We start from the raw sequence: 27,357 nt of genomic DNA, 5'->3' as shown, positions 1-27,357 counted from the left end.
AAAGCTAAAACTATTAAATTAGAAAATGGGAAGGACAGGCAGTAGGAAGAACTCTTTCCTGCATTATGGGAGGGGAGCTGAATATACCACTACAGAGATCTGATTTGAATACCATTCATGGATGAAGATAGTAGTTATATGACTATTATCAGCCCAGTATCAGAGGCAGTACAGGTAGTCCTTGATTAACAACCATTCATTTAGTGACCATTCAAAGTTGCAGTGGCACTGACAAAAGTGACATATAACCATTTTTCACACTTAGAAACTCTTGCTGTATTCCTATGGTCACATGATCAGAATTTGAATAGGGCAACCTGTATGTATTTATGACAGTTGCCCTCTCCCAGGTGACATGATCACCATTTGTAATCTTCCCATGCGGGCTGCTGACAAGCAAAGTCAATGGGGGAAACCAGATTCGCTTAATGACCACATGATTCATTGGCAAAAAAGATTATAAAATGAAACTCAGCTCACTTAACTGCCTCGCTTAGCAATGGTCATATGTTCAGGGGTATCTGTTAGCTAGTTTCTGGAGAAGGATGGATCTAATTGTACCTACCCATTGAGTACAACTACTCAATTAAACCCATTGTATTAATTATATTTGTGAATACAGGCAGAAATCTTATGACTATTGTAGGAATAAAATGCTAGACTGAAAGGCTTTTGCTCAGATCCATCATGGTATTGATGTACTAAGGTCAGAAACAGGAAAGGAAGTAAATACGGCTGGAGATTTCTGGGAGTTGGTCCACATATTTTAAAGCTGCTCAGATTGAGAAATACTTACATAGATGTTCTGGACCTGCAGTCTCCTATCTTACCTTGTCCAATTAGAGTCCTGCTGCCATTATAGAGAAATGTGTTGCTTGGTTTCTTTTAGGTTTGTTCTATTCAGTTGGCCTATCAGAGATTGAAGCAAAATATCCTCGTTCAACTTCTGCTTTGCTGTGGTTCGTGAGCTCAGAACTGGTAACAGAGGATTATACAATGAAGAAATATGAAGATGGCTACCGGGGTGAGTTGGCATTCTTTTCCTACAGCAGACTCATTGTGCATACAGAAGGTCAAGGTGGCATGTACCAGAGGAGTTTAGGAATTAGGCCTAAAATACTTTGCAAATGTTCCTCTTTCCCCCCCCCCCAGGTACCTCTTTTTCCTTTGTGCTTGATGGCCAAATCATGAATTGGCCCAGTCAAATGCTGGATTTGTTTTCCTCTGGTGCACAGTAGTCAATTATCATATCATATAGGAAATCTACAGTATTTATTCTGTAGGAAACCTATTTATTCTGTACAGCGCAAAGCGTGGTCTTGGGACTACATCACAAATTGTGAGCCCACCAAAACACAAATTAGAATAGTTTTCTATATACTTTTGGAAAACAAAAGCACATGTTCATTAGCAAACCATAGGCAACAAATGACAAAATATTCACACCCCTGGTAGAAGATTATCCTCCCAGAAAATGGGATCCTTACTAAAACATTACAGCCCTCACAGTTTTGACCCTAACTGATAAGGCTGATAATGAAGTATGCAAAACCTTGTAGCTAATTTACCTGCAATAGGAAAGGGACTTTAGTCCTGAACCAACTGCTGGCCTGGTTTGAGTTCCTTTTTTTATTAAAAAGTTTTACAAAAACAAAATTTTACAATATATCCCCAAATCCCTCCCACCCCAAACCCACCCACTTCCCCCCCCCACTTCCCAGAGCTAAATACAGGATTATAGTTACAATAATCATATTCTAAATAAAAATTATGCATAATATACAATTAACAAAATTCATAATGTGCTTTAACTCCCCTTTAACATAACTACAAACAAAGTACCAATAACAATATCCCACTAAAATCTACTCATAAGCTAAATGGAACTTTTTAGACCCATATTTGTTCTGAATATAATTTATCCATCTCCCCCAAACTGAAATATATCTTTCCTGTGAATGATCTTTCAAATAAGCAGAAATCTTAGACATTTCTGCAAGATTCAAAACTTTAAACACCCATTCTTCTATAGTGGGCAAACTATCCTTCTTCCAATATTGTCCCACCAGTAACCGTGCTGCTGTTATCATGTTCTGGTTTGAGTTCCTTGATCAGGCTGTCAGGTAGCCTTCCAGGAATTTTAAGGTAAGGATGTGAGGCCCAAGAATGAGAGGCCCCAAAGAGAGAAACACGAAAGTTTTTCAACACAATGAGGTTTATCTGGCTAAAACTACCTATACCAGTCCTTCTTGCTCATTGGTGATATGCCAAAAGTGAACCATCTATCACTTTCATACTAGAAATGGCCCTTGACCTAATTTTAAATCGGGTGTGTCTACGTGGAGGAAGGGTAAAAAAAAAATCAAGATGATAGGCATGACTGAAACTGAAGGGCTATAGAGGCATGTAAATTGCCTAGTCAATTGACTACCATGAACACTCCTGTTCAAATGGCTTCTACAAGAGATCAGCTCAACTGTGTGCCAAATCCATCTCCTTGAAACATCCTTGCTGGCCAAAAAAAGAGAAAATGAGAGAAAACAAGGGAGCAAAATAGAGAAAAGCCTGCCTGCCTGCCTACCTACCTACTTTAGGCCCTGACCTTCCTTGACATGCCACACTGTTGTTAAATCAGTTTAAATTTTTAGTAAACAGCAGTTACTATTCCCTTTCAAAATAATGTTCTAAACCCTGCTTTTCATAGGTCTAACGTTTCAATTGTTACTCCCTCCTGAGAAATTATCTCTCTTTAATTTCAGAAATATATCATATGCTATCCGCATATTATTTTCATCTTGCTCCCCGAAGTGAGGTTAGCCCCAACCCTCCTATTTTTTTTGTAAGGGCCTAAAGACATGGCTTTGCCAGTTGGCTTGGCAACTGGCAATGGAAGTGGTTGATTGAGAAATAACAGATCCCACCTCCCATTCCATCAAAGCCCTTCCCCAGGTGTCTTTGGTTTTAAGGTTTGATTTTAACTTTTTATGTTTTAGCTAAAATGTAACTGTAAGCTGTCCAGAGTTCCATTGTGGTCAGTTGGGCAGCAAATAGACAGACAGACAGACAGACAGACAGACAGACAGACAGACAGACAGATAGATAGATATCCTTAACGATATCCATTCATTTAGAAGCATTATAGGCCACTCACCCCATTTTGTGGCATAGCCCAGGGAAGTTTATTATGAAATACGAAATGCTCAAGATGGAGAATTCTGTGCTCAAGATCATATTCTTGATGTCTGCTCTTGTTTGGATGAATACATGCTCTAGGTGAGAGCCAGTTTGGTGCAGTGGTTAAGGCATCAGCTAGAAACCAGGAAGCCTTGAGTTCTAGTCCCAACTTGGGCACAAAGCAAGCTGGGATAGTTATCTTCTCCCAGCTCCAGGAAGGAGGCAATGACAAGCCACTTCTGAAAACCTGGCCAAGAAAACTGCAGGGATTAGTCCAGGCAGTCTCCAATAATTTGACACAACAGAACAGAAGAAAAAAATGTTATATGTATGCCTTAAGCCAGTGGTCCCCAACATTTCCAACTTAGTGGGCCGATGGGGGGGGGGAGGGGATGGTTTTGTGTGAATGGCAAGCATGCATGGGAGTGTGTGTAATTCCATATGTGCAAGCGATGGGACACCGCACCCACCACTCACACAAATGGAGCTGCACGTGCATGCTCATCTGAAGCTTGTGCAGGCCAGTTCCGAATGGACTGTGGCCCAGTAGTGGGCTGCAGCCTGGGGGTTGGATCCCCAGCTTAAGAAAAGACAGTCTAAGCTAGGGCAGTTGAAGTTGTGGTTCTGCCATGTTAAAATTGTGGAATCTGGAGACCAGATGATTTCAGACAAAGGCTATGTAGAAACACATGCTCGATTCCCTATGGATTATTTTGATTTCCTTGCCCTAGGATTCAGGGAACAGATGCTTCATGTTCAAGTGAATTGTCCAAAAATTGCCCAATCTTTCCTTCCATGCAGGGTACTCTGTGGCTTTGGGGGAGTTTAATGAAGACTCAACATCATCAGGTAAAAGAAGTCCATTTTTCCTCTGGAATGGAGTAGGTTAGAATCAACAGAATTGGGAAAAGAACTGCTTCCTGACTATTTTGTTGTTTAATGAATGTTATGACCTTTTTGGCAGGAATTCAGAACAAAACATAATAACAGAGTTGGAAGGGACCTTGAAGGTCTTCTAGTCCAACCCCCTGCTCAGGCAGGAAACCCTATACCATTTCAGTTAAATGGTTGTCCAGTCTCTTCTTTAAAATTTCCAGTGTTGGAGCATTCACAACTTCTAGAGGCAAGTCTTTCCACTGATTAATTGTTCTAACTGTCAGGAAATTTATCCTTAGTTCTAGGTTGCTTCTCTCTTTGGTTAGTTTCCATCCATTGCTTCATATCCTGTCTTCAGGTCTTTGGAGAATAGCTTGACTCACTCTTCTTTGTGGCAGCCCCTGAGATATTGGAACACTGCTATCATGTCACCCCTCGTCCTTCTCTTCATTAAACTAGACATATTCAATTCCTGCAACCGTTCTTTATATATTTTAGCCTCCAGTTCCCTAATCATCTTTGTTGCTCTTCTCTGCACTCTTTCTAGAGTCTCAACATCTTTTTTACATCATGGCTGTTAGGCATATGGTGTTAGCCTACAATGTTGGGTTGAAAATATATTAACCATAATGCTATGACTTTAAGTTGTTAATTGGCCAATGGGTGTGTAAGTGTTCTCATGGCCATAAGAGGAAGCTAGGAACGTAGCTTCTCTCTCTCTCTGAATTCACTGATCTCTACTATTACTGTTTTTGCTCTGCTGTTGGTTTACTACTGTTGTAAGCTGAACTGTGTATTGACCTCTGGACCGGTAAGAAGACTTTGTAGTTTGGACTGTTGCTATTGTTTATGACCTTGGACTGTTTATTTTTTGACTGTGCATTTTTGTTTTTACACCACCTCAAAGTAAAATACTTTTTGCTTTTAGAACTCAGTGTATTTCTGTGTGTGACTTTTACTGCTCTCAGTGCCCTTCCTTGTCTGTGCAACTCTTTGGTAGCACAAGGAGACCTCTGCACAATAAATTCCTTAACACTGGTTATGGGCCCAGGCCTGTACTGAGAGTTAGTACACACAGTATTCCTAGCTGAGTTTGTATTTGGTGTAAAATGGCACAAGAACAGTTGTCAGGCATCTCCTGGATAACCCGGTTGGATGGGACAAACTATGTTTCCTGGTCCACAAAATGCTGCTTGCTTTTGCGCAAGGAAGGACTATGGACTGTTGTAAATAACCCACCAGATACTACTGCTTGGGATCCAGATGACGAAGAGGATGCAAAGAAGTTAGACAACTTTAAACGTAGCAATGAGAAAGCTCTTTGCATTATTGGACTAACACTGAATGACCAGCAGCTTGTCCATATTCGTGGTGAGGAGTCTGCTGCTAGGTGTTGGGATATTTTGCGAAGGCTTTATGTTCGTGACAGTGTGGGTGCACATATACACCTTACACGTAAGCTGTTTAGGACTCGTCTGCAGAAGAATGGAGATATGCTGACCCATTTAAATTACATGAAGGCAACTTTTCAAGAGCTTCATGAAAAGGAGCTGATTTTTTCAGAGTTGCATCAGGTCTACATTATTCTGTCATCTTTGGATGAGAGTTATGATGAGTATGTTTCTTCTTTGGAAGTCCTGACCAGAGAGGAACTGACATTGACTAACATTACTGGGAGACTGCTGGAAGAGTCCAGAAGGAGGCGTGACAGAGACCAGCTGAGAGAGACACAGCCACAAGAGGAGCAGCAATTCACCACTGCTTACAACGTCAAGAAATGTTATTCTTGTGGGGCTAGAGGGCATATAGCCAAATTCTGTAGAAAGGGTAAAAAACAGAATGTGAATAGCAGTGGGAAGGCTAAGAAGGGCATTGGTTTGGCTATTTCTGGTGAACCAACATCCAGAAACAATGAATTGTGGGTTGTTGATAGTGGGGCTTCACAATGCATTACTAAAGTGAAAGAGAGGTTTGTTAATATGAAAAACAGCAACCAATATGTTTCACTGGCCAATGGTTGGAGGATGAAGGCCTCTGGTGAAGGTAATTCCTATTGTCCATGCATTAATGAACAGTTACCTATGTTATATATACCTAAACTAAGATTCAACCTGTTATCTGTAAGGGAATTGGTTAAGGTTGGGTTTGTGGTAACATTCAGAGGGGAGCAATGCACTATTGAGAGGAATGGAACCTGTGTAACTGCTAATTTGAAAAATGGTTTATTCATTCTCACAAGTAACCAGGTTAGTACAGTTAAAGCTAACTCGATATGTGAGAACAAGAAGCCACATGATGAATGTATACATTTATTGCATAGGCGGTTAGGGCATGTAAACTTTAACTCACTACGTAAAACAGTGGAATTAGTAGAAGGAGTTAAACTGAAGCCATGTAGTAAGTATTTGAAGTGCAATGCCTGTAATCAGGAAAAGAGTAAGGCAAGTCCGGCAAACAGGATAAACAGCTTCAAAACAACTGTACCTTTGGAAGTTGTGTTTGCTGATTTAATTGGACCCATGAAACAAAGTTTAGGAGGGTCATGTTATATTTTAAGTATATTGGACCACTACTCTCGTTATGGTTTTTGTTATCTGCTTAAGTCAAAGGCAGACACTTTCGAACAATTTGCAAACTGGCTGAAGTTCGTGGAGAGAAAAACAAAGAGAAAGGTTCAGTGCATAATTACTGATAATGGTACTGAATTTACAAACAAGCGTTTTGTTGATATGCTACAATCAGCTGGCATTGAGCATAAACGTTCAGCCCCTTATAGGCCTCAACATAATGCATTTGTTGAGAGACGTGGACAAACATTACAAGCCATGATGAGAACCATGTTAAGAGATTCAGGCTTAACAGATAGACTGTGGGGGGAAGCAGCAAAATGTGCAAACCATGTTCTGAATTTAGTTGTTAATACTTCTACTGGTAAAATACCATATACAATATGGCATGGTAGAAGACCAAACCTTGATTACCTGCACACATTTGGCACCCCAGCTTGGGTCCACATTCCTGCACAACTCAGGAGTAAAGGCCAACATAGGGCTAGGCAATTATACTTCGTAGGTTACGAAGCTAACCATAGATCCTATCGTTTCTGGGAACGAGGCACAACTAATGTATATAACAGTGCTAGTGCAAAATTCCTTGAGCACGTTGGTTGGGATAGGTTAGAGCAAGTAACTGTTAATACTGATCCTCTAGTGTTTGAGGACTCCTCTGATAACGTAACTAGTAATGATAATACATCTCCTGTAAATATAAAAGATGAAGAGGAGATAGGGGAGATAATAGATGAATCAGAGGAAGGAAAGGAGACAGAAATTCAAAGCCCTGTAATTCCTTGGCGTTCAATGCGTATCAGACATCCACCTGATCGCTATGAAGCTAGTATAGTATGTCAAGTTAGTGTAGAGCCATCTAACTATGATGAGATCAGGATGTATCCTGAAAAAGAACAAGCATCATGGAAAGCTGCAATGAACAGGGAGTTGAAGTCTTTGCAGAATCTTAAGGTTTATCAGAAAGCTAAACTGCCACCTGGTGAGCAAGCTATAGGTTGCAAATGGATATATAAAATAAAGAAGGGAGCAGATGGGACCGTAACCCATAAGGCACGTTTGGTTGCACAAGGTTTTGCCCAAACTACTGAGGATTATGACGAAGTGTTTGCACCCAGTCTAAGGGCAACTACTTTAAGAGCAGCTTTAGTATGGGCGGCTAAAAACCAATATATGGTTAACCATGTAGATGTTGAAACTGCATATCTACATGCTCCATTGCAACATACTATTTATTTAAGAATACCACCAGGATTGACCAGTGATAGAGACCATGATTGTTGGGAATTAAAGAAAAGCCTCTATGGATTGAAACAATCAGGCTATGAGTGGAACAAATGTATAGTTAATGAGTTAAGTGCATTAGGTTTTGTAGCCAGTAATGCTGATCCTTGTTTGTTTAGAAGAGAACACAACGGAGCATTATCTTTTCTCTTATTATTCACAGATGATATTGCAATAATAACAAAAACTGAGTTAGAAGCACAAACTATCATTTCAAGATTGCAAAATAAATTCACAATTAGAAATCTTGGAGAAATTAGCCACTATTTGGGGTTAGATATTGTGAAAACAAATAGGGGTTTTAAGGTGTCACAAGCCAGTAAAATATCTCAGTTATTAAAGAGATACAATATGGAAATGTGTAAACCAGCTAAAACTCCGATGGCTATGGATTTTAAGGACACTAATGTTGAGAGTCCTGTATTTGATAAGACTATGTACCAATCTTTGATAGGAAGTCTTATGTATCTGAGTAATTGGACTAGACCTGATATTTCTTACTGTGTAAATCAATTAGCTAGGTACAACAATAATCCAACTGTTAGACACTGGCAATCAGCTAAACGAGTATTAAGGTATTTGAAGCAGACTATTCACTACTCGTTATATCTAGAGCCAAATCGTGAGTTAATCCTTACTGCATATGCAGATGCGAGTTTTGCCTCTGATACAAACAGTCGTAAATCTACCTCAGGGTTGGCTGTAATGTTGGGTGATTCTTTGATTGGATGGAAGTCTATTAGACAAAAACACATAAGCTTATCTACAATGGAGGCTGAATTTTCATGTCTATCAGTGTTATGTACAGAACTGCTAGTGTACAAACAATTATTGTTAGATATGGGTTTAAATGTAAATGATCCATTTATTGTGTATGAGGACAATCAAGCTGCGATAAAGATGGCTAATAATGCTGCAGTAAGAACAAGATCTAAACATACTGATCTTCGTTATTTAAATGTCAGACAATGTGTCAAAGATAATTTAATACAGCTAGAGTATTGTTCATCTGATGTAAATATTGCAGACCATTTTACAAAGGTACAAAGTGCTGTGAAACACAATGCTAATTGTGAAAGAATGTGCATAAGATTGTAAGAGTTATATATTATTCTACCCAAAGGGGAGAATGTTAGGCATATGGTGTTAGCCTACAATGTTGGGTTGAAAATATATTAACCATAATGCTATGACTTTAAGTTGTTAATTGGCCAATGGGTGTGTAAGTGTTCTCATGGCCATAAGAGGAAGCTAGGAACGTAGCTTCTCTCTCTCTCTGAATTCACTGATCTCTACTATTACTGTTTTTGCTCTGCTGTTGGTTTACTACTGTTGTAAGCTGAACTGTGTATTGACCTCTGGACCGGTAAGAAGACTTTGTAGTTTGGACTGTTGCTATTGTTTATGACCTTGGACTGTTTATTTTTTGACTGTGCATTTTTGTTTTTACACCACCTCAAAGTAAAATACTTTTTGCTTTTAGAACTCAGTGTATTTCTGTGTGTGACTTTTACTGCTCTCAGTGCCCTTCCTTGTCTGTGCAACTCTTTGGTAGCACAAGGAGACCTCTGCACAATAAATTCCTTAACAATGGCGACCAAAACTGAATTCAGTATTCCAACTGTGATCTTACCAAGGCATTATAAAGTGATATTAACACATGACCTTGATTCTGTCCCTCTTGTAATGCAGCCTAAAACTGTGTTGGCTTTTTGGGCAGCTGCAGCACACTGCTGGCTCATATTTAAATGATTGTCCACTAGGATTCTGAGATCCCTCTCACAGTTACTACTATTGAGCAAGGTACCACCTATACTGTACCTGTGCATTTAGTTTTTCTTGTCTACATTTAGAACCTTACTTTTTCACAGTTGAATTTCATTTTGTTAGATAGCGCCCAATGTTCAAGTCTGACAAGATCCTTCTGTATCTTAACCTTATCTTCTGAAGTGTTCACTATTCCTGCCAGCTTGGTGTCATCTGCAAATTTGATGAGTTCCCCATCTATCCCCTCAACCAAATCATTGATGAAGATGTTGAAGAGTACTGGGCCTAAAACAAGGCCTCGGGGTACCCCACTGCATACTTTCCTCCATGTAGATGCTGTTCCGTTGAGGATTACACGTTGAATACAGTTGGTCAGCCAGTTATGAATCCATCTGGTAGTGATGTTGTCTAACTCACATTTTTCTATCTTATCAAGTAGTAGGTTGTGGTCTACTTTATCAAGTGTCTTACTGAAGTCCAAGTAAATTATATCCACAGCATTCCTCTGTTCCACTAATTTTGTCACCTGGTCAAAGAATGCTATAAGTTTTGTCTGGCTTGATCTGTTTTGAGAAACCCATGTTGGCTTTTGGTAATGACTTTGTTTGCCTTTATGTGTTCACTGATTTGTTGCTTGATTATCTTTTCCTGAATCTTCCCAGGTATTGAAGTCAGGCTGATCGGTCTGTAGTTTCCTGGATCAATTTTTCTTCCCTTTTTTGAAGATGGGAACTACATCAGCAATTTTCCAGTCCTCTGGTAGTCCCCCAGTGCTCCAGGAACTTTGAAAGATATAGCTTAGTGGTTCTGAGATCACATCTACCAGTTCCTTCAGAACCTTGAGTGTAATCCATCTGGTCCTAATGATCTGAACTCGTCTAGCGTGGAGAGGTGCTCACTTACCATTTTCTTGCCTATTTTAACGTGTTTCTAATCTGTTTTTTACAGTACTGTTTTTGATAGGTTGGGCTGTTTTTTCCTTTTGTGTAAAGATGGATGCAAAAAACAAGTTAAGTAGTTCTGCTTTCTCCCTGTTGCTTGTTACTTTCTTACTACTTTCTCCCATTAATGGACTAATCTTTTCCTTGACTTTTTCCTTGGTTTTTACATGTTGAAAGAAGGGGTTTTTTTTGTTATTTTTGACTTTTGTTGCAAGCCTTAGCTTGCAATTTTGAGCCTTAGCTTTCCACACTTTTGCAAGCTCGGGCTATTTGCTGATATTCTGTCTCAGTTATGTGCCGTCCTTCCACTTTTTATCTTTGTCCTTTTTGTCTTTCAATTTATCAGAGAATTCTTTATACAGCCATGCTGGTTTCCTTTGAGAGCTGTTATTTTTCTTCTTCATTGGTATTATGTTAGATTGGACTTTAATAATCTCACTTTTCAAAGTTTCCAAAGCTTTTTGGGTTGTTTTCCCCTTGAAGACTCTCATCCATTGAATCCTACCCAAGCTCTCTCCAAGTTTATTGAAATTAGTTCTCTTAAAATCCAAGAGTCTAGTTTGACTTTGTTCTATTGCTTGTGCTTGCATAATGTTGCAATTCCATATTGCATGATCACTCTACCCCAAGGTTCCTGTGGCTTCAACACCTTCTATCATTTCACTTCTGTTAGTGAGGATTAAGTCCAATATGGCTGATCCCATAGTTTCTACCCTTTGGGAGACAAGGTTGCCTGCTAGGTTTGTCAGGAACCTGTTTGATCTTCCACTTGGTGCAGAGTGTATCTCCCAGTTGATGTCAGGATAGTTAAAGTCCCCCATTACTATTGTGAAATGCTTCCTACGTACCTTAGCTAACTGACTAGGAAAAAGTTCATCTATTTCCTCTGTGGCCTATAGTATACACCTATGGCAATGTCATTTTTTCACCTTTTATATTGACCCAAATGAATTCAAGACAGTTTTCACCATTGTTGTGCTCTATTTCTGTAGAGAGGTAGTTATTTCTTATATATAGTGCAACTCCACCTCCTCTTTTATTTGGTCTGTTTCTTTTACATAATTTAAATCCCTCTAGCTATACATTCCATTTGTGGGTTCACATCAGTTTCCTTCAGTAACAGTAGCCAAAAATGCCCAGGTTTTCAGGAGTATCTGTTTAATATCTGATTAAGATGTTTAAGCTTCTATAGTCTTAGTACTCTCCACCCAAATACTCAGGAATTTAGTAGGACACTAGGATTTAGTATGAATTCTATGCCTAGCTCATGGACAACTTAGCCTGCCAAGTGTTTGGCAACTACTGATATATTCTTCTTTTTGCAGAATATGTAGTGGGCATTCCTAACATGAGCCTGACACAAGGAGGGGTGAGTACAAGACACAAAGCAGGAGAATTATAAAGGGAGGGGTGGTGCACCTGTTTAGTCTCTTCCAGAAAAAAAGTGGAATCCAAACAAAAACAGCTTATTTATTGTATGTAAAAGGACACATAGCAGCCTTTTTAGGGAACCCCCTTAGGCTCAGTTTATGTACTGGATTTGATACTGGGTTGCATGTCTGAACAACAGCACAGATTATGGTCTCCTTCCACATATGCAGAGAAGCGTTTTGTATATGTCCCTATTGCATTTATTCTAGGATTGAGCAATAGCTTATTATTTTTTCCCTCCACTACACTGGAAACAAGTCTTGATTCATAAGAAACAGTGATAGTCACTTAGCAAGTGTTTCCACCTGTTTGGGGCCAGTGAGTGTGTTTGGAATTTTTCTAGGGGGATTTGTCGAGAATGGTTGCACAGGGGATGCTTGTCCATTTGGAATGTCAGCCTTACAATATAGGGTTTTTTATTCCCCAAATGCCCTCTTGATCAGGACCTCTGTTTGTTCTGCTTCTTACCTCTGGGGCATGCGTGCAACTTTTCTGATGGTCAGGCTAAATAACCTCTTGGACTCCAGCTTCCATCTGCCAAGCCAGCATGACTGACAGACAAAGCTGTGGAAATTTTGGCCAAGCAATATCAGGTTTTCATAGTGTTCAGTGAACACTCATGGACATGAAAATATTGTATATTCTGGTTTCTTGAAAAACAAAAATAGCTGGATCTCTTTAATCTACTTGATTCTTTGCCCCCATTTCTTATCTTAGGTGGAAATTCTTACCAGAACTTATAAATTCCACATTCTCTGGACTCTCCTCAGTGAGCAGGTAAAAAAAAATATCTTTCACTTGCATGGTTTCCTTTGCTTTTTCTAACCCATCAGTAATGTTCTAGTGGTTCCTTCCAAATATGTTTGCAATGCATGCTAGCTGGGAATTCTTGCTTGTGTAATCCAATCTGAAAAGCAAGATGCGTGGGAGGACTTCCTTATACTCTTTCCCCAGCTGGACAGGGTGGAGGATAACTAGAAGATTTAGATAATAAATACAGCTTCCCCGGTATTGCTTAAATGTTGCACTATGTTGGTTCTACTCACTTGGTTCATTGTAAACATTTTTCTTTTTCATAAAGCCAAAAATACAAATGGGATTCCTGGATAAGTAAACCTGAGTCCTTATTCCTCATGGCTCTTAAAATTTTCCAGGTCACTGGGCTAGTAGAATTGGAAATAAGCCAGTGCTTCCCAACAGAAAGTAATTCCCATGTGGCAATTTGTTTGATGGGAAGGCAAGCTATCATTGTATCCAGTGCTTTTTTTGAATAAGAAAAAGGTGCCGGAACTCACACATGTCATACAACCCGCCTTGCCTACCCTACAAGGTTCCATCCAAAAAAGGTGCCGGAACTCCGTTCTGAGCGTTCTATGAGGAAAAAAGCCCTGATTGTATCAATTGCATAAGTTCCCGGGATGTTTTTGTCTTCATCTCTTTCCTTTTGCAGGTGGCATCATATTTTGGGCATACAGTGGCAGTTGCTGATATCAATGGAGATGGGTAAGAACAAAGGAGGGGGTCAAAGTAGTCTAAATTTTAATTGGATCTGAGGCAGCTTGAGGGGTGCACAGCTATTAAATTCGCAAAACTTTGGTCTGAAATTAGGGACTTCATCATCCTACTTTGTGAAGGCTTAATACAAAGACTGTTCTAAAGCTGAGACCTCAAAGAGTAGGTTCAGAAGCATTAGTGTGTTAGAACTAGATACTAGGGTGGAAATCCAGGGTTCACAGATAATGGGGGTCCTAGACAAACTCACAAAGTATTAATGCTTTGGTGAATATGGGCAAGCCTAGCTAACAAGAGTTGATGCTGCCTGATGACACCACCCTTTATATTTTTCTCATTACTTTTTTTAAAATTATAGCCAAGGAGTTAGCTACATAATCATAGATGCTGATTTATTATTTCTACTTTCAAATAAACACCAAAAGAAACCTACTGCCAGATCCTACGGCTGTCTAAAAAGGGTAGATAAGACCACATAGCCCAAAGTTTATCATTCAACCCATGAGTACAACAACAGAGCCGAATGGTAAGAGTTGAGATTTGTCAGTTAGCTCTTCATTGCTTCATCCCAATTTTGTCCAAGTCTTTGAAGAGTTGCAATCCTTACATTAACCTGGTCTGATGCCCTCCAAACATCTCACTCCTATCACCAACCCTATTAAATAGCCAGTGTGCTGGATGGCCATAATAGAAGCTTTATTCAAATGCTTCAAAAGAGGGCCAACTAGAATTCAACACTAAATGGTAGGCTGTGTTAATTGTGCCAATTTATGGTTTAATGTAATGAGAAGGGAAGAGATTGGTTTTTCTTAAAGTTAGAATTTGTAAATACAATAAAAGTGTTTAAAAAACAAAGATAAGGAAAAGAAAGAAATAGGAAAAACAAAAGTAGATGAAGATAATTTTCTAGATTACAACAGCAGTTAAGTCCTGGTCTATGTGGACTACGTATGTACTTAGTTTCATATCATAAAGGACAGGCAAGAGAACAGCCATCCGAATCACTTTTTCTTCTACAGCTTGATTAGCTGTAAGCAGCAGATGAATAACCAAAATAGAGTTTCCTGTCCCCATTACCAATTCTAACCACCTCAGTTGGTTGCCCTTGTTTCCAGCCAGTGCCATTATTTCCTGTCTAGGGAAGATTGTCTTCTCCCAACCCATCAGGCCCTTCATGACACCACTTGATAATCATAGCCAAAAAAGATTGCTGCTGTGAATAGAAACAAAAGGCCCTAAACTTTTGAAATTCTTTCTTTTTAACGTAAATAGTCAATTTGGTAACTAAATAATTTTGGATATTGATCTTAATGGTTCATGTGGTGAGAAGTAATTATTTCCATTATATCACAGGCATTCTGAACTATCCCTTAGGTTCCAATCATCCACCATTTCATTTTGAACAATTGCTTCTACATTCTGATAAACTAGAAAAACAACCCACGGAATGTGTTTGTTATCTGTTTACAAAAAAACTTTTGAGAATATGGAGTGTTTTGGTTTGAAGAATATTTAAATCATAAAATCCTCTTGATTACATGAATAAAATAGAATTTACTGCTCAAGCCCTGAAGCTATACTCAAATTCTTAGCAACCACCATAAATTGTCCCTGTTTTCTCTGTGTCCTGGTCTGCTATCTGCACCTCTCTGAGTGGATATTTGGAGGAGCGCTGAATGCAGCTCTTTGTAATTTGTCCCTAAAGTGCAGCTACAAATGCTTGCTTCCTCCATTTTTCTTTTAGGGTTTCCTTTTGCATCCAAAGAGATTCATGTGCCCATTTTGGGAATCTGCTGCCCTCTGTTGTCAGCTAGCTATTGTTGAAATTTTGGCAAAGGGAATAGGAACCCTATTCCTACTACCGTGTTTCCCCAAAAGTAAGACCTACCCCCAAAGGGAGTACCCTAAAAATAAGCTCTAGTTTTGGGATGAAGTGCATGCCTAAAAATCAAGCTGCGACGGAGGTGGAGTTTTACCATTGCAGCCAGGCCTCCCATGGATTGACACTTGCCTCGCTGGTCCACTCACCTTGCGGCAGCAGCATCAACAGCCTCACCCAGCTGGCCCACTTCTTCTGCAGCTGAAGGAGCAGCTTTAGCTCCAGCCTACATTTTGCAGTCAGAGGCCTTTCCGTAAGGCCTGTGTAGCTGAGAACCGAGTTACAGATTGAATTGAATCCATAGCTCGATTCCTGGCTGCAGAGGCCTTCCAGAAAGGCCTTTGACTGTGAAATGGAAGCCAGAGCTGAAGCTGCTCCTTCGGCTGCAGAAGAAGCGGGCCAGCTGGGTGAGGCTGTCGGTGCCGCTGCTGCAATGTGAGTGGAAACACACACACACACACACACACACACCCTGAAAGTAAGATCTGGTGCCTGTTTTGGAGCCAAAAAAAATATAAGACCAGGTCTTATTTTCAGCAAATCCACTGTAACTTAAGTTCTCAGTATTAGGCAGGTTACTCTTACCATTGTTATACTGTATTTGCTCTGGCTAAGCTGGAGACTGTATCCTGAATAACCTCTTACAGATTGTTTTTCTGTGTCCCAGGAAAGATGACATTTTAGTGGGTGCCCCCCTTTTCATGGAGCGCTACTCAGATGGGAAACTCTATGAAGTGGGAAGAGTTTATTTATACCTACAGCGGAAGAGCCCACACCCTTACAGAACTCCTTGGCAGAAGTTGACTGGCACAGATACCTATGGCCGTTTTGGCATGGCTATTGCTCCTTTGGGTGATATAGATCAGGATGGCTACATTGGTAAGAAGAAGTGAATGAGAAATAAGGAAGAAAGAAATCTGGTAAATCCCAGTGTTGTATCTCTGCTCAGTTACCTCCCTCTGTTGAAAGAGAGGCCATTGTATCATCACACGAACCAGGATTCATTGTGGCTGAGTCTAGATGCCTATGGATGACTGAGTATAGATGTTTTAAATATTTAAACATTGCCCAGAGTTGCCTTGAGGTAAGATGGGCAGCCTATAAATTTTACACATGAACAAACAAACATTGGCCCCTGTCTTAGAATAGTTTAGATGGTAATAAGTATGCATTTGAGGTTGTAAAGAGGCTCCATTCTTTGTTACAGCGAACCTTTTCAAAGATCTACCTGAAAGTAACCTTAGTCATCTGCAGTTTCTTTTCACCACCCTATTAGTATCCATATCTATTAGTCTCTTACAACCTAAATTTGGAGGATACTCAGTTTAATCTTCTGTCTTCCTAATGCTTGAAGATGGTCTTGTCATCACCCATCTGCACCTGTCCATGGCACAAACACTCATTTATTGTTACAAATAATATGGAAACAAAATACAAAAAACTGTCCTGGCAATGTGGTTGTTGTTTTGTCATGTCTTTATGATTTTGTCTTCATCTAGTCTTTAGCCCTTAGGTGAGGCAGACTTAAGGCATCATTCATTGTGCTGGAGTTAAAAAACTTAAAACTAGAGTGTCCAATAACAGCTACAAGTGTGTAAAACCTGCTAGGCTTTGCCACTTAGTTGGTGAGTGAGATCAGAGAGGTTTTTGATCTCTGGCCAGTCCATCTGTTGCTGTTCTGCTGTGTCTCAGAGTTAGACACACTGGATGCACTAGTGAAATATCAGAATTGTACAATGTCAGATATCAGAATTGTGCAATGCCCTCAGCTGCTCAGCTGGCTGTTCTGTACATGCTTTAACCTGATAGTCTTTGCTGGCTTAGTGGAAGGTTGATGTCCCTCTTTGCTTCTTCAGAACAGTGAGAAATCTGAAAGTATTAATTGCCTGCTTTGGAAAGGAAAGAAAAGAAAAGAAAAGAAAAAAGAAAAGAAAAGAAGAAAAGGGAAATCCTGAGTAAAAATAAGATTAGGCTACATTTTTTTACACCAATCTGTTATTAGTTTCACTTTATTTAACTTGGGTTATGACCAAAATGAGTGTATGAAAAGGGGCACCAAAAGTTATGGATATTCATAATCAAAACAGCACCATTTGACAATGAGTCAGAGCAGAAGTAATAGGGGCAGGATAGGGATTCACAATGGGGGTACCAAGTTTCATGCTAGAGTAGTTTTCTGCCTAAAGATTGAAGGACATCAGTTTAATTCAGCATTGGAAAATACCCTTTGTATTGCTTCTGCCTGCCCTCCTTTTCTTTTTCTTTTTCACCTTGTTTCCCCATTATATTTGCCATTGTATTCTGTTTCCACAGACATAGCTATAGGAGCACCCTTTGCAGGCCAAGATGGAGGTGGCCAGGTTTATATCTACCGTGGGCACAGTGAAGGATTGAGTGCATCTCCAAGCCAGATCCTCAAGAGTCCCTTTTCTGAGTCTGCTGGTTTTGGCTTTGCCATCCGTGGAGCCTCTGACATAGATGTTAACGGTTATCCTGGTAATACAATATTTTGTTATGTTATATGTTCCCCTAATAATCTATTTGAGCCAAAGCAGAACAATGTTGAAGTTTCCCAAGAGTTTTGTTTTTATCTAAACCAGCTTTCCTCTAGCACAGCCCTTTTAAATACATATCATGATGACTTCCAGCATCATCATCATCGTTGTCATCATCATCAACATCATTTAACATATGATGAAAACATCACAAAAAAGTAAACATATATAAACAATCCACATAATTACATTCAAAACATCTACAGGAGGTATAGCAGTGGCCTCATAATTGGATGTCCAGTTCAGTTACCCAGCTATCCTGTCTGGTTTTGCTTCATGTAGATCTTCTAAAGAATCGGAGAATGCATGTCATGGGCAGTCTTGCACAATATGTTTAATAGTTTGTATATCAGCACCACAGTCACAACAAGGGGAATGACTTCCATAATTCCAAACTAGCATAACTTTTGATCTTGTAGACTAGATACCATAAAACAGACCAATGTAGGAGAACTTTGTTAGGGAAAGACTAATTTAGGCCACAGGTAGAGTGAAAAAAATGTTTTAATTAGTCAAAGATATGAATATGTGCAAAATCCTGTGCTTTTTACTAGGAAAGCTTAGATTGACTGCTATTCTTTTCAGCGGAATGGGTACCACTCAGTCTCAGAACGATGGCTGATGGAATGCTGCATCCTTAATGCCCTGTTTTTTATCTTGTTCTTCACATCCAGATGTGCTAGTTGGTGCTTTCAGGATCAACAAGGTGGCTGTCTACAGGTGAGTGAATGTGGCCAATACCTTTGGGCTTCATAATCTGAAGTACCTGTCAGTGCTTTTTTTCTGAAATTTGTGACATCATCTTTCTGTTCTAAGAACCATCACATGTTCTCTCAAGAGCCCCCACTCTTTAGTGAAACACATTGGATACTTGTGAAAACTAGTGCTGAAAGGGTTGCAAGGAATTTGCACCAATTGGTTTAGTGTGGGGACTAGAAAATGTCTGGAAAATACCAAAATCTCTTCATTTTGACATGTTTTATTCTATGCTCCTTTTCTTTTATGGATGGAAAGGAAGAGGTGAGTGATAATCTCTTCCTCTTTTTATTTTTCATTTTTACTTAACAAATGCCTGTGAATTTATACATGAGGATGAAATTGTATAGGAAGAAAAAGAAATCAAGGAACTATTGAAAAGGCAAATAGGTACCTAAAATATCTTATTTAATATTGACTTTTTTGCTTAGCCAAATTTACAAATATAGAATTATTTACAATATAGGATTTTGTTGTATCCCATTGATTTTAGGGACATCGAAATTATGAATAATCTACAATTTTACCATGGGAAACTCTAAATTAAATTATAGATAGGTCAGTTTCCTAGGGAAAACTTATAGAGTTATGGTGATTGTTGTTCTTACTTTGCAAATAGAATTGTTGGGTTTACACTTTGACAAGTTTGGTCATCATGGAAGGTCAGCTCATTGAGCAAACAAATAGTTGTAGGCAGTAGTGATCTATTACCTGAATGTCTTGGAAAATCTCTTAGCACTTTTTTCCCATCTTGTGCCCAGAAATGGATAATTACTTCTTTTGACTAAAACCAAGTCTATAAAAGCTATTCTCTATACTTGGGTAAGTGAAAAGTTAATCATATGACTAAGGATTAGAACTAGTTAGAGGCCACCCAAATTTTTTATACTGCATTATAATTTTGCATATAACTTAGTGACAAACTTCACAAAAGCATATGCTGGCATCCCCCAACCTTATACAATGGGAATTCTACAGTTCTTGTCTCCACTCATACAGAAGCCCTTTGGCTGAGAAAAGTCAAAGTAGCTCTACTGAGAGGAAGGTCTGTGATGTGATGCAGCTCTTGACTCTAGAACTTTTTCTTTAATGCAGTATCTTCTAATGGATTGATTTATTGTTCCCATCAACTGTAGAGAGACACTACAGAAGATCATGAAATTGGAGAAAGCTGGCACAGGGCATGGATGCTGTTGAATTAGCTAATTAAGGGCAGAACATTTTATTGTAGGGAAATTTTACCCATCCATCAGCATGTATCCATGACTAGAAATTTTGGAAAAGTCCTTTGTCTCATCCACTGAGGATGAATAAGAGGATCATTTAGTCAGCATTTATCTCAGCTGCATATGCACATCTGTTATGTTTGTCTTCCTTAGAGCTCGGCCGATGATTATACTCAAAGCCCACCTTTCCATACCTGATGTCCTTGATTCAGAGATGAAAACATGTCCAGGAGCACAGGCCAGCTGGTAAGCATAGTGGGGAGTGCATCCATGTTATTATAAATAATTAACCATGGTCAAATGAATTATGTGCTTTGCTCAACACCTGAGCCTACCCACTGAATTTCCTTTCCAAGTAGAAAATCAAGAGTGACAGGGTTAATTTCTTTGGAGGCATCTTTTCCCTAACTAGTATTCTCCAGATATAGTGGGACCTCAACTCCTAGAATTCCCAACTAGCTGTAAGAAAATGACTAAGAATAATAATCATTATAATTCAGCATGTCTAGCTGGCACCAACTGTGAGTAGGCTGGTTAGATGTATTCATTAAAAAAAGATATTCTCTAATATGCTGGGAAATGGAGAATGGTAATGTGGGAACTCAGCTCTCCCCGCCCACACACACACACACAGAGATGGAAATATTAAAAAAGCAGAATATTATATTTCCTCAAATGATCTTTAAAAGGCAGAAAAGCATGCCCAGTTTTTCTTAATAGCCCCAAGTCTCCCTCCCCCAAGCAGAAACCAGCTCTGTAGAAATGCAGATATCATAATCATTTCAGAAAGATTGGAGCCAGGAAGCTGATGAAATTAGAAAGACAAAGATCTCTAGAATCAAAAACCCCTCACCCAAGAAATCCAACACAGGAAGTAAGCCCCAGAGAAGCAGTATATGACCTTTGGGACATAATAGGGTTAGCCCACTACTATCAGAATACCAGAAAGGCATACTGAATCTCAGGTCAAATTCATGCCACAGGAACAACTCCAAACACAAAAGTCCAAGAAGGTATAAAAACCCACCACTCTCTGCTCCATGTGGTTAGCTTTCCCAGAGCCACGTTTCTGTTTGGCTCTATTCTTCAATAAATTACAACCATCTTTCTAAAGCAGTCTCCATTTTGTTTATTCCCAGCTTGAACTGGACCCTAATGAAGATTTTTCTTTCAACAATAACATAGGATATGAAGTCTAACCAATAAATCAGAATAATCAAAAACACAAAACTAGTTGGAGTTTTCAGAAATCTTTGCCATTTGGCACTGTCCCACTGTTGGATTATAGTTACCTTCTTTCTATTAAAGATGTGAATATGTGGGGAGGGAAATAAAAAGGATTTACTATGTGTTCCTTCTTTGTTTATTAGTTTGCCTGTTCTGTGTCTAAGATGCTAATCTGAGATCACTTTTTTCTGCCTTTCTTCCCAAGTACAAAGCACATGCTCTAGACTTTACCTGTATCTATAATATATTTCTTGTAATCAAATCACCTTTCTGGTATATTGTAGTTATAAAATTTGTTTTGCTAATTATTGTTCAGGTCAAATTCCCATTCTCTACATGCACAAAACACTTCAGTCTCCAATACCTTTAAAGTTCATGAACTTAAATGTATAATAAGATTTGCAATTGTACAGGTGGGATTGAGAAAAGCAGGTTCTATGGTTATTTATTTGCCAGTTGGGTATACTCTATTTGATCTGTGAAATGAGCCTCATTCTCTTTTTTCTTATCAATGTAGCTTCAACATCCAGATGTGTGTAGGAATGTTGGGAAAGAACATTCCGTCAGAAATTGGTGAGTGTTGAATCAGTAATTTGGAGGAACAGAGGCCATTGTGGTCATGATTATTTACATAGATATCAAGAGGGATGAGATAAAAATCCAGACAGTATGAATTCTGAGGTTTCAGAGTTGTCCCAGGTGAAAGATTTTTCAGAAACTTGGAAGCAATACCCTACAACAGTGTTTCTCCAGCTTAGCAACTTTAAAGTATGTAGATGTCAAATCCAAGAATTCCCCAGCCAACCAGGTTGATTGGGGATTTCCCGGCAATTGAAACCCACATATCTTAAAGTTGCCAAGGTTGAGAAACACTGCTGTAGAGATAGTATTGCAACACACAACACATTTTTTTTATTATGCAGAGTCTCTGATGATGCAGGATTAGTAAGATTCATTAGTTCTCAATATTTGTAGAAAGTTAAGTACTAGTTCTCCTGACACAGCTAATAAATGTGTGCAGCTTTGCCTGATTGCCACAGTTTTTGTTTCTATGATGAGACAATTTTGGAATTTATTTTTAATATGTACATGAAAACATGGCTATTTATTGATGTATCAGCATGCCTAGCATTTCAGAAAGAAAAAATCAGGATGAATCTCTTTTTCTTAACTCAGCTGTGCCAGAAATGAAATTAACTAGTCCAAAAAGTATTTTGCTGATTTCTTTGAGAAAGTATCTGAAAGTAAGAAATGAGTTATTAACTCATGTTTCCCATGCATCCACCAAGAGGTACTTTCCACAGCACAATATTGCTGTCAAGTTAGAGAATAGTGGTCTTCATTGCTATATGAGTGTACAGTTTTTCCGTTACACATTCCTAAATTTTCTGAATTCTCACATAGTGTTAATAAAGAACATAAGTCTGGACTATAAGAACACTGCAGATGTTTGACTCAAAAGCCTTTTCTTGTACAATAGAAGACAAGAATTTGGTATTCTAGTTATCAATATGTATATTGCAGATTGTGATTTGTCTATTAATCATCATCACTATCATGTTGTTTTCTGCTTGTTTCCTTGCGTCTGCTAGAATTAAATGCAGAGTTACAGCTGGACCATATGAAGCAGAAATTGGGGAGGCGGGTTTTCTTGCAGCAAACCAACCAACCAAGCCAGATATTCCAACTGAAACTGTCCAAAAAATTTCCCCTGACCTGTAAGAATGTTACGGCTTACTTACAGGTAGGTATCTCAAAGTGTGTCTTTGTTTCTGTGTGCATGTGTTTGAAATAGTAAGGAATGGTTGAGCAATAGGTTCTTCTTTACTTTGGAAATTATGTTCAGCTTTGAAAGTTGCAGCCCAAGATTTGCAGGGAAACAAAGAAGAATGCTGAGTGCATTTTCTCTTCTCTCCTTTGGGAGCTACCAAGGCTACCTTCTTATGTTTGAACTTTTAATCTGTCATTTTACAAATCTGGTCTTGGAAGTTTTGGCCCATTTGTGTTACTTTCCTGTCTTGGAATAAAATTCTTTATGCTACTGTATCAATATGAATATCCCAACACCTTCAGAAGAGGAGAATAATTTCCAGATGTATCTATAAATCTCAGCAGCCACAGCCAGCAAACAAAACTAATGGCAAGGGATTTTTAAGAATCATAGTTCAATAAAAACTAGACAGTCTCTATTCTTTTTTTTTCTAGGAAATATGGTTGGTATCTTTGCTTTTGGCAAAGCTTCTGCATATTTTTCACTGCATAAATCAAAAACAATTTAATTATGGCTATTATGTTAGCCTACTATAATGCAGAGATTAACCATTCCATGGCGATGTTGAGCCTGTGAGGAAATTTGAAATTGGGAGAGAGTTTCCTGCTCTTAGAATTATAGAGATGAAAAACAGTGTTATGGATATTAGAATTACTCCCTTTTTGTTTTGGCAGGGCTTTGGTATCTTTCAGTTTGACAGGTACTACTTAATTCTTTTGTGTCTCTAGAAATTTCTCTTTGCTGAGATGAGAATTTGTGGCTTCTAGAAAATCAAAAGTTCCCCACCTCTGTGTTAGAGTTACAAACCTTCCAAAAATATGTAATTTGAGCACATATTTTCCAGTTGGATGTCCTCCAGATTTGTCAGATTACTGGAGATGATGGAGCTGTAGTGCCCAGCAGGGAAAAACTTACCCCATGGCATCTGTAAACTGCTTTTTACATATACCCCTTCCCAGGATCAAGCTGATTTCAAAGACAAACTGAGTGCCATAGTTGTGAGCCTCAACTTCAGTCTGGCATCCTTCTCCAGAGCTGAAATTCTGCAACCTATTCTGTCTGGCCAATTGATAGTCCAGGAACAGGTGAGACTTCTTTCTTCTTCAGATGAAAACTGGGAACTACCACATTCTGCTTATGAGTTTGGTTTTTAATTTTATATTGTAGTTATTATTTTGATATGTGGTTTGCTTGCTTGTTTGCTTGTCTGAATGCTTGTTGAGCATAGGGTTTATATCTAAAATAAGTGTTTCCAAAGAGGTGGCTTTGGTAAACATAGCCTATGCATGCCCAAGAACAAGTCTGAGTAGATGGAATATTCCTCTTCCAGAACTGCGTGCAAATTGTAGATCACAGACAATAATAAACTGTTTAGTCTTAAAGTGCCATGAGACTTTTGTTGCTGTTATTACTAAAATAAATAATTTTGAATTATTTAGCTAGCTACTGTCTATAGAAAGACTGGAGCAGTCCCTTCAGGATTTGGATGCCAGCTATTTGATTAGAAGTTATGTATGTCATGTGGGAAAAAAATGGTTTTTGTACATAAAAGGTTTACAGACTGAGGGTCCTAGTGGATTTAAATGCAACTTTGGAGCCACCAAAGCTGCCATAAAATGATATTTTTTATGTGAAAGAATGGGAAAAATTATTGAATAGAAAGGATCTAGTCATATTAATTGTAAACATAAATATAATGTTAATTCCATTCAAAAGGAGATTAATCTAAATTAGATGTAGTTTTTGTCTGGCTTCATTCACTTATTTATTATGAAATTATCTTACTTAAGAGATAGGCAATTGCAGAGGTATGTAGAGAGTTAACTGGACTTGGTGAGTGGTTCTGCATACTCTGAATTTTCTACTTCATATCTGTATTTTCATATCTCTAGATTGAAGGGATTTTTCTTATGTATCCCTTGATTAGGAATAACATGGAATAGCATGGACTGTGTATGTAGCAGTCCATACTCACCTCCAAATTATATTTGCTATTCATTCAATGATAGCTGTTTAGGTTTCCTCTTATCCACAGACCCACATCATTCTAGACTGTGGAGAAGACAACATCTGCATTCCAGATCTCAAACTCTCTGCTCACACGTAAGCACCAATAGCTTAGATTGTATTGGCCACAATTGTTGAGGGGTGAGAAAAAAGCATAGTAATATGGTGATAATGTTTGTAGTTTTTCTGTGTCTTTTATTATTTATTTTATTAATCAAATTTACGTGGCTGCCCATTTTACATAAAGCAATTCTGGGCAACCATCTTTTGTAGGACTTCCATAAATCTCCAATAGTAAAACATGTCATTAAATTGCAGAGGTGATCTACAGTTGATAAGAAGGACAAAGGTCACCATCACTAAATTTTTATTATTATTGTTAAAAATAGTTTCATTAGTCCATTTTTAAATAAGCGTATGTAATACAAAATGAACAATTCACCCCAAGCAAAGAAAATGAAAACACAACAAAAGAAAACATAGAAACAAGAAATGGTAGCTGTAATTACAAACATATTCCAAGTTCATCTGAGGTCTTTAAAAGGAGACACTAAGCTTTCATGTTCATCAAGCCCGTCCAATAATTTTTTTTCAAAGGGAGAAATAATGTGACATTTTTCTAATTGACAGAATATATAATTTTCTCAAGAATTGCTAAATCATACATCTCTGGAATCCAATCCATTATATCTGGGGTTATAGCATTTTTCCATTTCATAAGTATTATGATATCATAAATATAGTATTTTTCCTTCTGCCAATTCCTTTTTGCTATTCCTGGTGCACAAAAAATCATCTTTGTTCAGAACATACTAAATTCCAAATACAATATGAGCATCTTTAAAAACCAATCTATGATCATATTGTATAACATTACTCCAAAAGAGTAATGAAGAACATGACCATAACATTAAAGTGCCAGAAATTTGTCAGTGAATATGATACTTATAGTTTCAATTAACATTAAGTAAATGCTAAGACATTGCAAGAAAAATACATTCTGATGATTAAGTTGGCTAGAAGTTCAGATTTACCAAATATTTCTGCAGAAATCTGTTTATGTTCATCAGTATCCATGTAACTCTTAACAATCTGGTTGAGACAGATCTTTAATACAAAGTAAAGGTAAAGTAAAGGTTCCCCCGCACATGCGTGCTAGTCGTTTCCGACTCTAGGGGCTGGTGCTCATCTCCGTTTCAAAGCCGAAGAGCCAGCGCTTGTCCGAGGACGTCTCCGTGGTCATGTGGCCGGCATGACTAGACCCCAAAGGTGCACGGAATGCTGTTACCTTCCCACCGGAGTGGTCCCTATTTTTCTACTTGCATTTTTACGTGCTTTCGAACTGCTAGGTTGGCAGAAGCTGGGACGAGTAACAGGCGCTCACTCTGTTACGCGGCACTCGGGATTCGACCCGCCAAACTGCCGACCTGATCGACAAGCTCAGCGTCCTAACCCAGTGAGCCACCGCGTCCCCTAATACAAAGTAGACTTAAGCAAAAAATGTTGCTGGATTTTGCATCTTCCTTTTCTTTCAGACAGTTCAAAAACCATATGCCATTCATTGTCTTAAATGAATAAAGAAAGGCAGTCAGATGTCAATGAGTGGGAAGGCAAAATATGTCCTTTCTAATCCAGCAAAATGTTTCAACTTCCACTGATCTTTCAGTTGACCTTAGTGCAGTGGTGGGATTCAGCCGGTTCACACCACTTCAGCAGAACTGGTAGCTAATTTTTTGTTGCCCAGGCCCAGAATGGAGTTCCAGAAGCAGCATCCACACAGAGAACCGGTTGTTCACATATTAGTGCATACTCAAACCTCAACTAACAATTTTGCCTTGCCAATTGCAATATTCTAATTACTGATGCAGAAGAATAATGCAGCCATTATTTAGTAATCTTTCCTTTCTATGTTTTTATGTCTCAGGAATGAAGCTTTCCTGCTTGTTGGGGCTGAGAATGTGGTTCTCATCCATATTACAGCAACAAATGCTGGAGAAGGAGCCTATGAAACTGAGTTAGTGGTGGAGCTGCCATTTGGGGCTTACTTCCAAAGAGCTAACAGCAGTGCACAGGTGAGGTCAGATACAGTTGTTGCATTTTAGTTTCCAGCATCAGTCACTACTGAGTACTTTGGCTAAAGTTGCTATGTATTGTAGTTCAGGAATAGGCCAATTTACCCAGTACGGAAAAAAGGTTTTGTCACTGTGGCTATACACTGACAGAAAATGCAGTCTTGTAGTCTTTTATGCCTCTTATGGAACAGAGCCAAGAAAAACAAATGTTTTCACTTCCTTTTTATTCCATTCTTAAAAGTGTGTTTTAAACATTATTTCCTAAAAATATTTACATTTTCTTGCTTCTTGTGATCACAGGTCAACCCTGAG

At 38.7% G+C, this 27,357-nt stretch overlaps 1 protein-coding gene across 1 annotated transcript in view; it reads left to right on the top strand.

The window, feature by feature from the left end:
• ITGA2B (integrin subunit alpha 2b) overlaps positions 1–27,357 on the top strand; it is a 53,318-nt gene that overhangs the window by 11,191 nt on the left and 14,770 nt on the right. Inside the window, exons 7-20 of the mRNA XM_081344313.1 lie at positions 890–1,024; positions 3,976–4,023; positions 11,935–11,978; positions 12,758–12,817; positions 13,491–13,543; positions 16,099–16,310; positions 17,745–17,927; positions 18,661–18,706; positions 20,122–20,214; positions 21,713–21,768; positions 22,788–22,939; positions 23,926–24,051; positions 25,002–25,069; positions 26,898–27,045. Of these exons, the coding sequence (XP_081200439.1) occupies positions 890–1,024; positions 3,976–4,023; positions 11,935–11,978; positions 12,758–12,817; positions 13,491–13,543; positions 16,099–16,310; positions 17,745–17,927; positions 18,661–18,706; positions 20,122–20,214; positions 21,713–21,768; positions 22,788–22,939; positions 23,926–24,051; positions 25,002–25,069; positions 26,898–27,045 (1,424 nt within the window). The remainder of the gene's footprint in view (positions 1–889; positions 1,025–3,975; positions 4,024–11,934; positions 11,979–12,757; positions 12,818–13,490; positions 13,544–16,098; positions 16,311–17,744; positions 17,928–18,660; positions 18,707–20,121; positions 20,215–21,712; positions 21,769–22,787; positions 22,940–23,925; positions 24,052–25,001; positions 25,070–26,897; positions 27,046–27,357) is intronic.

The sequence above is a fragment of the Vipera berus genome, assembly GCF_964194415.1.
Source record: "Vipera berus genome assembly, chromosome: Z".
Classification (NCBI taxonomy): Eukaryota; Metazoa; Chordata; class Lepidosauria; order Squamata; family Viperidae; genus Vipera; species Vipera berus.
The sequence above is the reverse complement of the archived record's forward strand: the minus strand, read 5'-3'. Positions and strand labels throughout refer to the sequence as shown.